This window comes from Entelurus aequoreus, linkage group LG21 (assembly GCF_033978785.1).
Source record: "Entelurus aequoreus isolate RoL-2023_Sb linkage group LG21, RoL_Eaeq_v1.1, whole genome shotgun sequence".
NCBI lineage: Eukaryota > Metazoa > Chordata > Actinopteri > Syngnathiformes > Syngnathidae > Entelurus > Entelurus aequoreus.
Genome location: NC_084751.1, coordinates 28,529,619 through 28,546,016, shown reverse-complemented (window position 1 = coordinate 28,546,016; position 16,398 = coordinate 28,529,619). Strand labels below are relative to the sequence as shown.

At 39.2% G+C, this 16,398-nt stretch overlaps 1 protein-coding gene across 1 annotated transcript in view; it reads right to left on the bottom strand.

The window, feature by feature from the left end:
• LOC133638614 (netrin receptor DCC-like) overlaps positions 1–12,591 on the bottom strand; it is a 321,291-nt gene extending 308,700 nt beyond the window's left edge. The window contains exon 1 of the mRNA XM_062031403.1: positions 12,115–12,591. Within this exon, the coding sequence (XP_061887387.1) occupies positions 12,115–12,235 (121 nt within the window). The 5' untranslated portion in view covers positions 12,236–12,591. The remainder of the gene's footprint in view (positions 1–12,114) is intronic.
• Positions 12,592–16,398: the final 3,807 nt, after the last annotated feature.

Below are 16,398 nucleotides of genomic sequence, written 5' to 3'. Positions count from 1 at the left end.
AAATTAAAGGTAAAGCCGTGTGCTTAATTTGTGGTACACAGCTTGCTGTGTTTAAAGAATATCATTTGAACTGCCACTACACGACGAAGCACGAGGGAAAATACCGGAATCTGTCTGATGAAGCGCGCGCAAAGGAGGCTCATGCGTTGATGGTAAAACTGCAAACCCAACAAGGACTTTTTGCCATATTTCACACCCCCAGAGATGCAGCCGTCAGGACAAGTTTCGTCATTTCTCACAAAAGCGCCAGAAAAAGTAAGGCGTTTTCTGACGGAGAGTTTATTAAGGAGTGCTTATTGGACTTTGTTACGCTGTATGCCCGGAGACATGGACTGTTTTTCGCTAACTTTGGATGAGAGCTGTGATGTACGTGACACCGCCCCAGCTGCTCATCTTCTTACGTGGGATAACTGCAGACTTTCAAATCACGGAGTAGCTGGCAGCCATGCAGTCAATTAAAGAGACAACCACAGGTAATGACTTATTCACATAGGTAAATGCGTTTTTGGACATGTTAGGACTGAAATGGGACAAGCTGGCAGGTGTGACATTCCAATCCACTTTATTTATATAGCACATTTAAACAACAAAATGTTTCCAAAGTGCTGCACAACAATATTAAAAACAATATTTAAATATTATCCTTAGCTCCACCAATGACTGAATTAAAAGAAAAAACAATTACATATAAAACCAATATAAAAAACAATATCAATCAATCAATCAATCAATCAATGTTTATTTATATAGCCTTAAATCACAAAAGTCTCAATATAAAATAAATATGATTAAAAACTATTTTTAACAACAGATGGTTGTCCAAATCTGACGGGGAAAAATGTTGGATAATGCAGGATAAAGTGACCATCAAAAGCAATCTGCTTTTGTATAAAGTTAAGTTAGGTTAAATTAAATTATTATTATTATTATTGATTATTATTATTATTATCATCATTATTATTTATCTTACGGTATATCAAAAATAATATTGAGCAAAATTTAATTGAAATATTGTCGTGTGGCCCTCCAGCAGTGCTCGGGTTGCTTATGCGGCCCCCGGTGAAAATTAATTGCCCACCCCTGGTGTATATGGTAAATTCTTCCCCATATCAGTCTAAATGAGACATCAACCATCAACCACAACAAAAGGAACAAGGGTGTCCTGTACTTACAGGAAAGCAACGTTTTCTTGTAAATTAATTTTTTGCTTGACTGATGAGCAAGGCTGTGAAGTAATTAAAATAGTAAAGTAGAAAATTACTTCCTGTCCAGCACAGGAGTAAAGAAGTGAATGAAAGTCAGCTGGTATGTCATTTTCCCTTTAGTGTATTATTAATCTGCCTGCTCCTGGTGATGATTACTTGCAGTCTTTTTCATTTGGCCCAGCAATCAACCTCCCACACCTCAGTGGCACACACATCATTTGTTACAGCAGCACGCTGTGGGTGCGGCATAGCAGCGTAAAGACTTTTAAAGTGTCTGCATCCAAGCCACACATCAGCGGGTATGTGGATGGATGGGTGGGAGTGCTAAAAGCTTGCAGTGCTTCTAATGGATCACCTTTTACTTGATTATTCACTTCACTCCTTAATGAAAATGTTTTACAGTTAATGCCATTCTTGATTGAATTGAACTTGTGTTGCTTAACATGATGTTTTACTTGCAGCAATGTTTGCATTTCTTCAGCCTAAAGAGACGGTCGTCTTCAATGAAGCTATGCACTCAATGATTTAATACATCCATACTTTCTATTTGGAATGTTTTGGTTCTGTGTTTAGGTCAGATTTAATATTTTGTCTTCGTAAAGTTTATTTTTGTTATTTTTTATGTATTCACTGCCATTTTGGAGAATATCCTGGATAGTCACTGTGCGTGTACACATTTGCACGAAATATTCAGTGAGCAGCAGCTCAAATAAAGTAAGTCACAGAGTCAAAACAGTAACTGGTTGACAGTAAAATAGTCTTCCTCTGGACAAAGACAAAGCTTTCAAGATAAAATCTAATCATCAGAATAATCAGAAAAGAGGCTTACAGGATATTATTTAAAAAAAAAGCCATATTCAGCAAAGAGGCACTGAAGGAATGACAATGTGTACATCGCTAGTATTATTTGGACTAGCACACAACATTTAAAATCAACCAATCAATGGTTGTGTAGCTGCTAGGTTCATAAAAGTATGAATGGTTCTTATTTATAAAAATAGCAAATAAATGCAGAAGACAGTTTCTGATAAATACCATGTGAATGCTGCAAAACTGAAACGAAATGCTCTTAAAAAAATGTGGAATTACAGGAAAAGCGGGAATTTTGTGGTTGTGGAAAACACTTTCATTATTTTATGTAATTGTTTGAAATGTGTTGAGAAATGTGAGGAAATGACATTAATTTGAATGGGACTCATTGAGCTGTAAATTGTAGCATTCCAGGGAAAATTGATATAATATAATGAATTGAAAAGTAATGTTTTGTTAAGAATAGGGATGCATTGTATGTATGTATATATGTATTTTTTTCAAGCAAATAACTTATTTATATCAATATTTTTTTTTAATTAGATTCAAGCTTTGTTTGTGCAAGCCTGACGGTAGGAAAGACTCAAGCAAAGATGCATTTGACAAAGTGTACCTGTAAATGTTTCCTGACAAAAGTCTGTACCTTCAACAATAGGCTGCTTGGGGCGGTACAGCTCGGTTGGTAGAGTGGCCGTGCCAGCAACTTGAGGGTGCCAGGTTCGATCCCTGCTTCCGCCATCCTAGTCACTGCTGTTGTGTCCTTGGGCAAGACACTTTGTTTTTTGACATAACGACAGTCATTACAGTATGCAAAACGACTTGTTTCTTATTTCTTTTATATTTGTATTACAACATACTTGACAACGAAGAGAAAGAAGAACCAAATGAACTTTTGTGGGCATCTGTGTGCTGAAGAACACTGATTAGTAGAGCTGTGTTTTTACTCCGTTGTAGTCTTTTAACTGTATGCAGTTTAATGTTGTTTATGAAGTTTTACAAACTTAACTTCACAGAAGTGGACAGACTCTTTTAAATGTATAGACAGAGGAAGATAAAGCCTCACTTCGAAGCGGTGAGGCGAGCAGCTCACTGGGACTCCAACATTGTAGTTTGAAGATAAATTTGATATGAAAGTAAGTGACATCAAATATCCATTTTCTACCGCTTATTCCCTTCGGGGTAGCGGGGGGCGCTGGAGCCTATGACATCAAATATTTACTATTTAATCTATTACATTTTGTAAAAGTAGTCCATGACATGCCATTTGTGTAGTTATTAATCTCAACCTGAATGAACCGAAGGCTAATGCGAAATCTGATGCGTTTGTTGTCACCGTGAGTTAAACACGTGATTTTTTTTTAAATATTACTATTTATAGCTGAAATAGACCAGAAGGAATTGCCTGAACTTCATGAATTTATCATTTACCCACTGGAACACAAACTGACTGTTATCAGAACCCTAGAACCACAGAAAGAGCATAGGCATTTGAGGGGAGCCCTCAAAATTTGTGGTTACCCCAGGCGGTCGTTTGTGAAAAGTGCATCCAGTTCCAAAAATAACAAGAACGAGTGGATGAGGAGGGAAAAGGTGCAGTAGCAAAAATATTCATAATATATCATTACATATGTATCAGGTCTATCTATCAGGTGTGGTGAAATTACCCTCTGCATTTGACCCATCCCCTTGTTCCACCCCCTGGGAGGTGAGGGGAGCAGTGAGCAGCAGCGGTGGCCGCGGTCGGGAATCATTTTGGTGATTTAACCCCCAATTCCAACCCTTGATGCTGTGTGCCAAGCAGGGAGGTAATGGGTCCCATTTTTATAGTCGTTGGTAGGACTCGGCCGGGGTTTGAACTCACAACCTACCGATCTCAGGGCAGACACTCTAACCACAAGGAATGGCAAAATTATGGAATTACACAGAATGCTAACAACACAACTAATGATTGTAGTGCCAAATCTATTTGTGGCGGTCCAAATGTATCTTTGGCAGGCCGTGATGAATAAGTAAATTAGAAAATTAAATGAGTGAATGTATTTGAAACACTTACATTGTCAAAGCACTGTGGTGCATGAATTGTCCTGTTTCAATTATAATTTGTGATAAACCGTCCTTTTCATCATGCTGTTCACATTTGGACCACAAGACAATGCCGCTGACTTAGAGCTAATGAGTTGATGAGAACGCATCAGGGAGGAAGAGGAGGAAAGGGATTGGGTGAAATGCAGAGAGCTAGTGTGGGAGCAAAATTGAAGATCCACTGAGTTCACAACAGCAAAAACTGAAAAGATGAATCCACTCATCACTTCACCTAAAGCAAGTGGAAAAGTGCAGGTTCAACTCTAAAATGTCTACGCTTTGAACATGTTTGTGCAAAATCCTGAACCTCCTCTGCTTACCATATTGTTATGTGAATGAGACATTCAATACCATTATCATTAGCTGAATGGCCGAATGAGGCAATTGAGTACCTTAAATGTGCTTCAAGTGGTAGGTTTACCGTTATAATTCCTCCTCCATGTACAGTTTCCTACATTTAACCATCATGACAATAATGATTTTGCAGGGAGGAATGACAGATAATTAGAAACACAGGATTGTGATGCTGCACAGATGCTCTCGCTTTTAAATCACAGCAAACAGAAAGGAAACATTTTTTTTTCTATTTTTGGAGCAAAATAATAATACAAATATGTACAGCATAGGTATAAGGACATACCATAAATGAGGCATGCAGAAACCACACAGAAAAGTGCTCGGTCGCAATAAAATATGTAGCAGACAATTTTACAGTTGAGCTGCAAAGGTAACATCAACCACCCGCACACACACACGTACACGCACACAAAATTGCAGCAACAGCGTGTGTACTCTAGCAACCAATAAGCTAAATTAAAGCTGGAACATAATTCATTGACAGCTGAAGCCTCTCAAGAAAGCTCTCTCATCCATTTATTCAATACACCAAATGGTGATAAGAGACAACATGTGTGACTTTGGTGTGCAGTAGGGCTGCACAATTAATACATTTTTAAAAACAATAACAAATTGGCTGCCATGATTAATTAAAGGTTATCGTCTGCAATTTTAACATTTAAAAGCAGGCTCTGTTGCATGTCAAATCAAGCACCTTCACAGCCCGCGGCGGCAGGAAAGCAACAGCGACTCGACTTGAAGCCCTGTGAAGTGGCTTCTGTCCACACCAGAGGCCATTGTAAATGTGCACAGAGCTCCATGACCAAGTTGGCCACCTCGCCGGCTGGCATTGGCAAACTTTTTTCAGGCTGCTGCAGCATGTCGCCTTATTGCACTTCTGTGCAGTCTAACTCAGCTTGGGTTAAAAAACAACAAAAACAACCTCAGTGCTGTTATTAAATGGCGAAAGTTGTGGGCGCCTGCACAGCCCACTGTTCTGCTTGTTTCCTTCTAGTCACACTGGTTGTACTAACAGCTAGCCATCATGCTAAAGAGAGTCACTTTACTGTTTAGTGCCAACATTTCTCACCAGTGTTTTGGTGAGATGTGCTCTGCATTGAAATTCAAGCACCACGTACATTTGCGCATGCATATGAATCCAGATAATGTGAAAATATAATTGCGCGTCGAAGGACTCTTTCACGTGAGTACAATCATTACACTAAGGCCATGTCCACATGAACACACACAGTTTCAAAAATGCATATTTGGGGTTAAAGTGATCTCCATCTACACAAGTGTAGTTTCAAAACTGTATATGTCTACACACAAACGCATACACCTTGTCCAATCAGAAGCCTGAAAAAAACAGCCACGGCTGACTTGTTGGCATTATACCGCCTTCATGTTTATTTTGATATACTAGACCGGGGGTCGGCAACCCGCGGCTCTAGAGCCGCATGCGGCTCTTTAGCGCCGCCCTACTGGCTCTCTGGAGATTTTTCAAAAATGTATGAAGAATGGAAAAAGATGAGGGGAAAAAAATCTATTTTTTTGTTTTAGTATGGTTTCTGTAGGAGGACAAAGATGACACAAACCTCCCTAATTGTTATAAAGCACACTGTTTATATTAAACATGCTTCACTTATTCGAGTATTTGGCGAGCGCCGTTTTGTCCTACTTATTTTGGCGGTCCTTGAACTCACCGTATAGTTTGTTTACATGTATTGATTGATATAACTTTCTCCGACTTTCTAGGACGTGTTTTATGCCACTTTTTCTGTCTCATTTTGTCCACCAAACTTTTAACGTTGTGCATGAATGCACAAAGGTGAGTTTTGTTGATGTTATTGACTTGTGTGGAGTGCTAATCAGACATATTTGGTCACTGCATGACTGCAAGCTAATCGATGCTAACATGCTATTTAGGCTAGCGATGTGTACATATTGCATCATTATGCCTCATTTGTAGCTATATTTGAGGTCATTTAGTTTCCTTTAAGTCCTCTTAATTACATTTATATCTCATGACACATGTAATATGGCTTTTAATTTTTTGCGGCTCCAGACAGATTTGTTTTTGTATTTTTGGTCCAATATGGCTCTTTCAACATTTTGGGTTGCCGACCCCTGTACTAGACGTACACAATGACATGTACATTATCTTTCAAACCAACCTGCACATACACAGAGCCCTGGGAACATTGTTATCTCTTTTTTTCAGTGTTTAAAGCGCGCACACACAGCTGTGCTGCTGAAACCCAACACTGATAGAATTATAACATGTTCAGCAACATGGTGAAGTGTTACATGTGCGGTGAAGTGTACATTATTTCTAAAATCAGCATGCACTAACGAGCCAAGGAAACCATTTTGCTTAATTGAGAGCCTATTTCAAGCACACGGGCGTGCGTGTACCGCTGCAAAACTCTCGTGGAATTATAAAGCATTTAATCATCGATATAGTGATATGTTACATGTGCAATGAAGTGTATATTGACCTTTTACATCGGTACACACTACAAGGAGGACACAACATTATGGTATTTTTTGTTGCTTGGTCGCTTTTTACATGTGTGCACGGTCGCGCCCGGCTCCATCTACAAGAATGGAAGCAACACACGTAAGTTGACATCATGATTTGGCGTTAAATAAGGACTAAAAAACATGACATAATGTTTCACCTTTCTTATGACACAGAGCAAAAAGTCTTGTTTCAAAGTTGTTCCATCAGGTGGAGGTTTGACAGCGATCATAACCAAACCAGCTGACTGTCATTAGCGCCGGCGGGAGTGTCGCAAAGCCCAGTCTTTTTAATCAATGTAAAGTGAAAATAGCAGCATATTTACGTTCAAACATACAGTAATTCCTCTTATAATGTGTTTAAAGGCAGCAAGACAGTGTGGTTGAGCTTTGTAAATGACAGCGCACAACCGTTTCGTCATCACAAGTTTCCGTTTGTGCCGTGTACACGCATACGCTAAGCGGAGAGTTTTGGAACTCTACACTTTGGCCAGCGTTTGTAAAAGTTTGCGTTTTTAAAGACAAAAGTATGCGTCTGCGTGTGGACAAGAGGCCTAAACGCAGAGATAAGTATGCGTTTATTAAGTATCTGTGTTCGTGTGGACATGGCCTAAAATGTATAGTTTTATCATTTAATATACATGTTTCACACTACACATGATCAAATGTATGATGAGGTCAAGCAGGGGTTTCCATTTGCCATTTCTTATGGCCCTGAAAAAAACATCAAAATTGTATGAAGGCATCATATGATGAGAAAATCTGACATTTTAATACTAATGATTAACAATAACACTAAGATGTGTCCTTCAATATATGGATAACCTGTATTTAACCTTTTTATTAGACTACTTCATTACAAATTACATGATGACAACACGCTCACCTTTTGTTTACTAAAGGGATTGTTTGATGAACAACTTCGTCGTCATCCTTTCAACATCCTGGCAAAATCTACAATATTTCATATCTACACAAATACATCCAGGATTCTGTTGGGATGTCAGTAGACAAGGGCAAGGGAGTTTTCTGGAGAATCCGGATAAGTTGACGAGTCTGTCCAAGTGTTCCCATACAGCAGAACAATACAATGCCACAGACACATCCTCGACATGTTTGTTTAAAAAAAAGTCAGATCACCATGTCTCCAACACGAATGCCTCTACAGCTCCTGTTTCGCCTTTGGATTACATTGCACAAAGCGCATACATATGATCGGAACTATATGCACACACACGCACACACAGACACACACACTCTAAAATGATTAGTAAAAACATATGATCCAAAAAACAGACAAACCGTGTTAGGGTAACCGAATGGTTTGGTTTTTTTTCAAAAAACCTTCCAACCCTATCAAACACGCGTAATAACTAACTAACTAATTATTTACATAATTAACTCAAACATATTTCCAAATGTGCGCGAGGCCGAGCTCTAAAGGTTGTATAGTTGAGGGAGACGATGACATCTTAGATCGATAAAAATGCTGACTTGCACCAAAGACGAAAGCACAAACCCAACACACTAAACCTGTTCAAACCAGATGAAAGATGGGTGGAGCAGAACTGTAAATCTTCTTGTAAGGAGAAAATCGATCAGAGCTTACACCACTGGTGTCCAAAGTCCAAAACCCTATTTTGGCAGCATGTACTATGCACAAATATATTTTAAGAAAAAATAGAAATTAAAAAGCCACAAGAAAAAACATAGTTTGCTATGTGAAAAAAAAAAAAGTCATCTAAATTCACAATTTTAAAATAACTTAATATGGAAAAACTTTAAATTGTAGATTATAAAATGTGGGAAAAAAGGAATCAATCATCAAATATTATTTTACAAATAGTAAATAGTATTTATATAGATCATTAATTACAATTGTAGATCTTTACAATGTAACACTTTTATTACAAAAGAAAACCAGCCAAAAAAAAGTGTGTTTTATTTAAGCAAGCTGCAATTATTAATAATAGTTATCGTTATTATGAGTAACAATTATAGAATCATTCAAAGTTTAATAATATCTGTAATACTTATATTGTAATTGGACATGCTGTAGTTTGACCTTAATTTTGCAGCTAGTCAAGTATATTTAATTGTTTAGCATATGTTGACCTACATTGCACTTTAGGTTGTTGTCGAAACACAAAAAGTAATCCATTCATTTTGGTGAAGGAGGTTGGACGCCCTGTGAGAAGAGAGTTCAACAAAAGTACTGACGTGGTAGAAGGTAGTGAAGGTAGAGTTGTCCAATGTATGTACAGCAAGCTACTAGGATTCATCTGGAAAGTGATGCTTTTCCTCACAAACGTGTGATTGTTAAAGTGCTCCAAGTAGTAAACTATTGTAGCGCTTCATAAACCAGTGTGAGCGGCACTGGGAGCAAGATGGGTGAAGTTTCTTGCCTAAAGACAACAAAGCAGTGATTATTAGAGGTGGAGGAATCTTTGGGCACCTCACAATTCGATTACGACTCAAGAGCTACGATTTGGTAAAAAATCGATTATTGATGCATCTTTTATTTATGTACATTATTTTTTTACATTTATTTTTATTTCACTAAATACGCATTCATCGCTTGCAACTTTTAAAAAACAGTGCATTTGTAATAAGAAACAGTTTAATTAATTCCAATTGCCATTATTAATTTAATAAAGTTACAGTTAAAGTGCCACTGATAGTCACACACACACACACACACACACACTAGGTGTCTCTGCAGGTGTCTCTAGAAGTCTCTGCAGAGAGTGGTGAGGACGGCAGAAAAGATCATCAGGACTCCTCTCCTCAGGATATCGCAAAAAGCCGCTGCCTGACCAGGGCTCAGAAAATCTGCAGAGACTCCTCCCACCCCCACCAAGGACTGTGTTCACTGCTGGACTCTAGAAAGAGGTTCTGCAGCCTCCGTAGCAGAACCTGGAGGTTCTGTAACAGCTTCTTCCCTCAGGCCATAAGACTCTTGATCGCATCATAATAATCCCCTCAATTCCCCCCAAAAACGGATTAACTCGCTGGAATATAAAGACAATATAACATACATCCATAAACGTGGATGTATATGCAAAAGTGCAATATATTTATCTGTACAGTAACCTATTTATTTATATATGCACCTTATTGCTCTTGTATCCTACACGACAACGAGCTAATGCAACGACATTTCATTCTTATCTGTACTGTAAAGTTCAAATTTGAATGACAATAAAAGGAAGTTGAAGTCTAAGTCTCTAAGGCAGGGGTGGGCAATTAATTTTTACCGGGGGCCGCATGAGCTACCCGAGCACTGCTGGAGGGCCACATCGACAATATTTCAATTAAATTTTGCTCAATATTATTTTTGATACATACCGTAAGATAAATAATAATAATAATAATAATAATAATAATAATAATAATAATAATGATAGTAATACTTCAACATAGTGTGTGTAACAGCATTCCATGACTAATATAAATAAATTAACATTAATAATAAATGACAGTAAAATAAGCACACGTATGACTGAGGAGTCATAGCGTAACTTTGTGTGGTGTTTGAGTTGACCGACTTTTTGTGTGGCCATAAACGCACCAGTGGTTTAGTGCTATGCGTGTTGGTGACAGATGACAAGTTGGTTTTGGCCTGGTTTGTACGGCAGAAAATGACTAGTTTTTCGAGATAGAATTGTTTTACTCATGTTTTTGGTGTGGTTATGTCCGAATATAAACAGTTTTGCTCAATAAAGTGATCGATATAATTCCTGTCCTCGAAGCATCTCGATAGACGTTACAATAATTGAACGGTGTTCAATTGAACGGTGTTGTAAACGGTGTTGAGGAACACCATTAAGGCCGTTTGTTGTCACTGTCACTCAAAGTTGCATTGCAAAATTCCATAGAATAAATATGTTTATTTTGTTTAGAATTCAGATGGGATTTGATTTGGTGCGCGGCATATACTTGCTGCGCGCAGCGGACGCTTGAGCAGTGCGCAATTGCGCAGGCATGCACCTTAGAGGGGACGTTGCTTTGCAGTTCATGTCTTTTTGAAAACACGGCATTCCTCATCAACTTTTCTCTTTTTAGCGTCTCGGGTGTAAACCGTGCATCACTTGTCGCTGCATGTGCACCTTCACTCGCAGGTTACACACGGACACACGCCCTTAAATAATACTTTTCAAAATAAAAGCAGCACAGTTGTATTGCGCGCAGGACATAGATGTTTTTTCAACTTTATTTTGTAATTGCAGCTGTTCACATTCACTCACAACCACGCACACGCATACGTCCACACGGAAGTAATACAAATAACGATTTTCAAAACAAAAGCAGCACCGTTGTATTGCACACTCGACATAGATACTTTTTAAAATTTATTTTGTAATTTATAATTGGCCTCACGCGGGCCGGACAGGGACGCACAAAGGGCCGGATGCGGCCCGCGGGCCGCAGAATGCCCAGGTCTGCTCTAAGGTGTGGTGAAATTACCCTCTGCATTTGACCCATCCCCTTGTTCCACCCCCTGGGAGGCGAGGGGAGCAGTGAGCAGCAGCGGTGGCCGCACTCGGGAGTGATTTTGGTGATTTAACCCCCAATAACAGACATAAATGGAACATAAGTGCCGTAATATGAAAGAGCTGGTCGGATCTCTCTGTGAAGTGGCTCGCAGCGGTCAGACAAATTTTACAACTGTCTGCATTACTTTATTGACAATAAATAAGTGATCGGATTTGATCTACCAAAAATGGCCTATACTTCATGAAATGGTGATTCTTACCTGTCAATTACAATTGTTGGTATCAGCGATGCAACAGATCGCATGGTCGTTTCTAACATCATGGTAGTTTCTAACAACATGATAAATCACATGGTGGTTTTGGTTATGTGGAGGGCCCCCAATGACTTGGTACGCCTTAGGCCTCCTAATGACTAAATACGCGCCTGCAATGAGCTCCACTAGAATAGAACGCTGCTGCAGCCTCTGGCCTGCACACAGTGGACCCCCAAGTGTTGAAACAATCATGTACCGGTAATCTTTCAGCACATGCAACAAATGTGTTCATTAACACACACACACACACACACACACACACACACACACACACACACACACACACACACACACACACACACACACACACACACACACACACACACACACACACACACACACACTCACCATGCGCTGAGGTGTGAGCAGCCAGCAGACAGAAGAGCAGCAGGTTGATTCCTCCTGTCCTCCTCTTCAGGACCAGCACCTCCCAAACATCTCCATAACATTCAAACAAGGACGTCTCCATGATCCAGTCCTGGTGAGCAAGGGCAAGCACGAATCTCCAAAAACGATTCAAATCCTTAACTGGCACTGGCAAATAAAAAAAGCAGAGGATGTTGAATTGGGTGGATGAAGAGGAAACAGCCTCTTCTTCCCCAAAGCGGTTCGGCTGTTGTCCCCGAAAAGAAAAGAAAAAGAGATGCAGTGAATTTCCTCTCGTTTGAAAAAGAAAAGAAGTTACAGAAACTAAGAAGGTGCTGTATCCATGGCACCGGGATGGAGGGAGAGTTTGAATCCTCTCTGTCTACCGGAGCTCTGCTCAGACGATGGAGTGGAGCGAGAGAGAGTCCGACACCTTTCTCTCTATTTCTCTCTCTCCTGTCTGATAGCCAGAGAGAGAGAGAAGGAGAGCGGAGAGCGACCCAGAGCCAGCATTGATCTAAAGTGGGTGCAGGGAAAGCCTGGAGCTCAAGCACGGTTCTGCCGGAGCGGAGCAGCTGTAGCCCGGCGAGGAGGACACCTTCAACTGGGAGAGATTAGCTCAACTCTCCTGCCCTCTCTGGTCACAGCGGGAACTTAAGCTCTCCTCTTCCAGCGGGGAGAACATGCCTGAAGAGCAGGGTGTCCAAACTTCATGTTCATAAATGTATATATACACTATATTGCCAAAAGTATTTGGCCACCCATCCAAATGATGAGAATCAGGTGTCCTAATCACTTGGCTCGGTATATAAAATTAAGCACTTAGGCATGGAGACTGTTTCTACAAACATTTGTGGAAGAATGGGCCACTCCCCGTGGAACTGTTATAGCAGGGGTGGGCAATTAATTTTCAACGGGGGCCGCATAAGCAACCCGAGCACTGCTGGAGGGCCACACGACAATATTTCAATTACATTTTGCTCAATATTATTTTTGATATACCGTAAGATAAATAATAATGATGATAATAATAATAATAATTTCATTTAACCTAACTTAACTTTATACAAAAGCAGATTGCTTTTGATGGTCACTTTATCCTGCATTATCCAACATTTTTCCCCAGCAGATTTGGACAACCACCTGTTGTTAAAAATAGTTTTTAATTATATTTATTTTATATTGTTTTTTATATTGGTTTTATATGTAATTGTTTTTTCTTTTTATTCAGTCATTGGTGGAGCTAAGGATAATATTTGAATATTGTTTTTAATATTGTTGTGCAGCACTTTGGAAACATTTTGTTGTTTAAATGTGCTATATAAATAAAGTGGATTGGATTGTCACACCTGCCAGCTTGTCCCAACACCCATTTACCTCTGTGAACAAGTCATTACCTGTGGTTGTCTCTTTAATTGACTGCATCAGAGCTCTCATCCAAAGTTAGCGAAAAACAGCCCATGTCTCCGGGCATTATCAGCGCAACAAAGTCCAATAAGCACTCCTTAATAAACTCTCCGTCAGAAAACGCCTTACTTTTTCTGGCGCTTTTGTGAGAAATGACGAAACTTGTCCTGACGGCTGCATCTCTGGGGGTGTGAAATATGGCACAAAGTCCTTGTTGGCTTTGCAGTTTTACCATCAACGCATCAGCCTCCCTTGTGCGCACTTCATCAGACACATTCCGGTATTTTCCCTCGTGTTTCTTCGTGTAGTGGCGATTAAAATGATATTTAAACACAGCAACCTGTGTACCACACATTAAGCACATGGCTTTACCATTAATTTATGTAAAGAAATACTTAGCAGTCCATGTCTTGTTGGAAACACGCCATTCCTCATCAACTTTTCTTTTTTTAGCGTCTCATCACTTGTCTCTATGCACCTTCACTCACAGGTTCCCCCCGGACATACGGCATAAATAACACATTTCAAAATAAAAGCAGCACAGTTGTATTGCGCGCACGACATAGATGTTTTTTAAACTTTATTTTGTCATTTGTAATTGCGCCGTTCAATTCACTCACAATCGCACACGCGCATACGTCCACACGGAAGTAATACAAATAACACTTTTCAAAACAAAAGCAGCACCGTTGTATTGCACACTCGACATAGATACTTTTTTAAATGTATTTTGTAATTTATGATTGGCCTCACGCGGGCCGGACAGGGATGCGCAAAGGGCCGGATGCGGCCCGCGGGCCGTACAATGCCCAGGTCTGTGTTATAGGATGCCTCCTGTGCAACAAATCCAGTCGTGAAATTTCCTCGCTCCTAAATATTCCAAAGTCAACTTTATTATAAGAAAAGTGAAAAGTTTGGGAACACAGAAAGTCAGCCACCAAGTGGTAGGCCAAGTTAACTGACAGAGACATACTTGCCAACCCTCCCGTTTTTAGCGGGAGAATCCCGTTATTCAGCGCCTCTCCCCACAACCTCCCTTCTCCCGACAAACTCCCGGTATTCAGCCGGAGCTGGAGGCCACGCCCCCTCCAGCTCAATGCGGACCTGAGACTGAGTGGGGACAGCCTATTCTCACGTCCACTTTCCCACAATATAAATACGCTTGCAAGTTCCAAAACGAATGGAAACAAGAATTTCAGTTCATCCAGGACAGTTCGAAGGATAAGGTGTATGTTGCCTGTAAATATGTGGAACAGACTTCTCCATTGAACACAGTGGCCGAAATGATTTCTCAGTCATGAACAGAGAAGTTAAACAGGACAATACTGCCATCTAATGGATAGATAATTCAAGTATTTATTTTATGTAAATAAAATAAATATATATATATATAGCTAGAATTCACTGAAAGTCCAGTATTTCATACATGTATATATATATATATATATATATATATATATATATATATATATATATATATATATATATATATATATATATATATATATATATATATATATATATGAAATATATATGAAATACTGGAGTTGGTGAATTCTAGCGGTAAATAACCACGCCCCCCCAACCCCCCCAACCCCCCCTACCCCTCACCTCCCGATATTGGAGGTCTCAAGGTTGGCAAGTATGGACAGAGAGGAGTCAGCAGAGGCTGAAGCACAGGGACGTGCACATGATTATAGAGGGGCAGGGGCTCAAAGTCAGAAAAGGGCAGGAATTTTTTTTTTGGTCCTTTACACAATATGGAAATTAATGTAAAATTAATTTTGCTAATAGGAAGCTAACTACTTAGCTGTGTGTCCTTTGTAGGTAAAAGTGATTGCCATTTATTTTGCTGTCAACAAATTATGGTCATAATGAGTTAATTCACATTATCATAGGCCTTGGAAGACATGAAAAGCAACAAAACACTGGTTTATTATTAGGCTATTTATTGTTAAAGATAATAACTTTAATATTGAACATTGAACAGTGCAACATGAACTTTGAAAAAAAATACAAAAATAAATACTCAAATGGAAAAAACTTCAATGTGAAAATCTGTCCTTCTTCCCTTAACTTGATGAAAACACAATCAAGTTGTAATGTATGGTCTTTCTCACTTAATGCTCAGACTAAACAACTGAAACGCAATACAGGGCCAAAAATATGGACCAGGGGCCAGTAGAGGGCTGTATCCTTTCTTTTTTTGGCATTGTGCTGCAGGCATAATCAACATGAATCAAGTTTAAATACAGATGGCAATATTCCTAACAGATAACCTACATCTTATATCCCCAGAATGCTGAAATTATTATTATTAATAATAATAATAAATAATAATAATAATAATAATAATAATAATAATTATTATTATTATCATTATTATTCTTATTATTATTGTTATTATTATCATTATTATTATTATTATTTTGTTAACCCACACAGTAATAGCAAAGTCACAATAAACTTTATATCTAAAACTCTACTGTGAGAAAAATGTGATCCGCCGTAAACACAGTGCATTTTATTTTGAAAATTAACCCTGTGTTTTATTTTGTATTTTGTACACTACTTCCTGTCCCGCACGATCCGCTCTGCTCTGTGCGGACTTGATGTGCCGTGCTCAATTGATGCGCCATGCTCCGACGTCCGGCAAAAACAGAAGCTGACACATTGAATAATAGAATAATACAGCGTTTTTCTGAAATATTACCCATATTAGATGCTGAATAAGTGGACGGCGACTAGACCATAACTCACAAGTTCAAGTTGCTCCACTGTCACGTCTCCTCAGGGGCGCAGTTGGCTCTCTCTCCTCTCACTTACTCACTCACTCGCCCTCTCTCTCTCTCTCTGGCG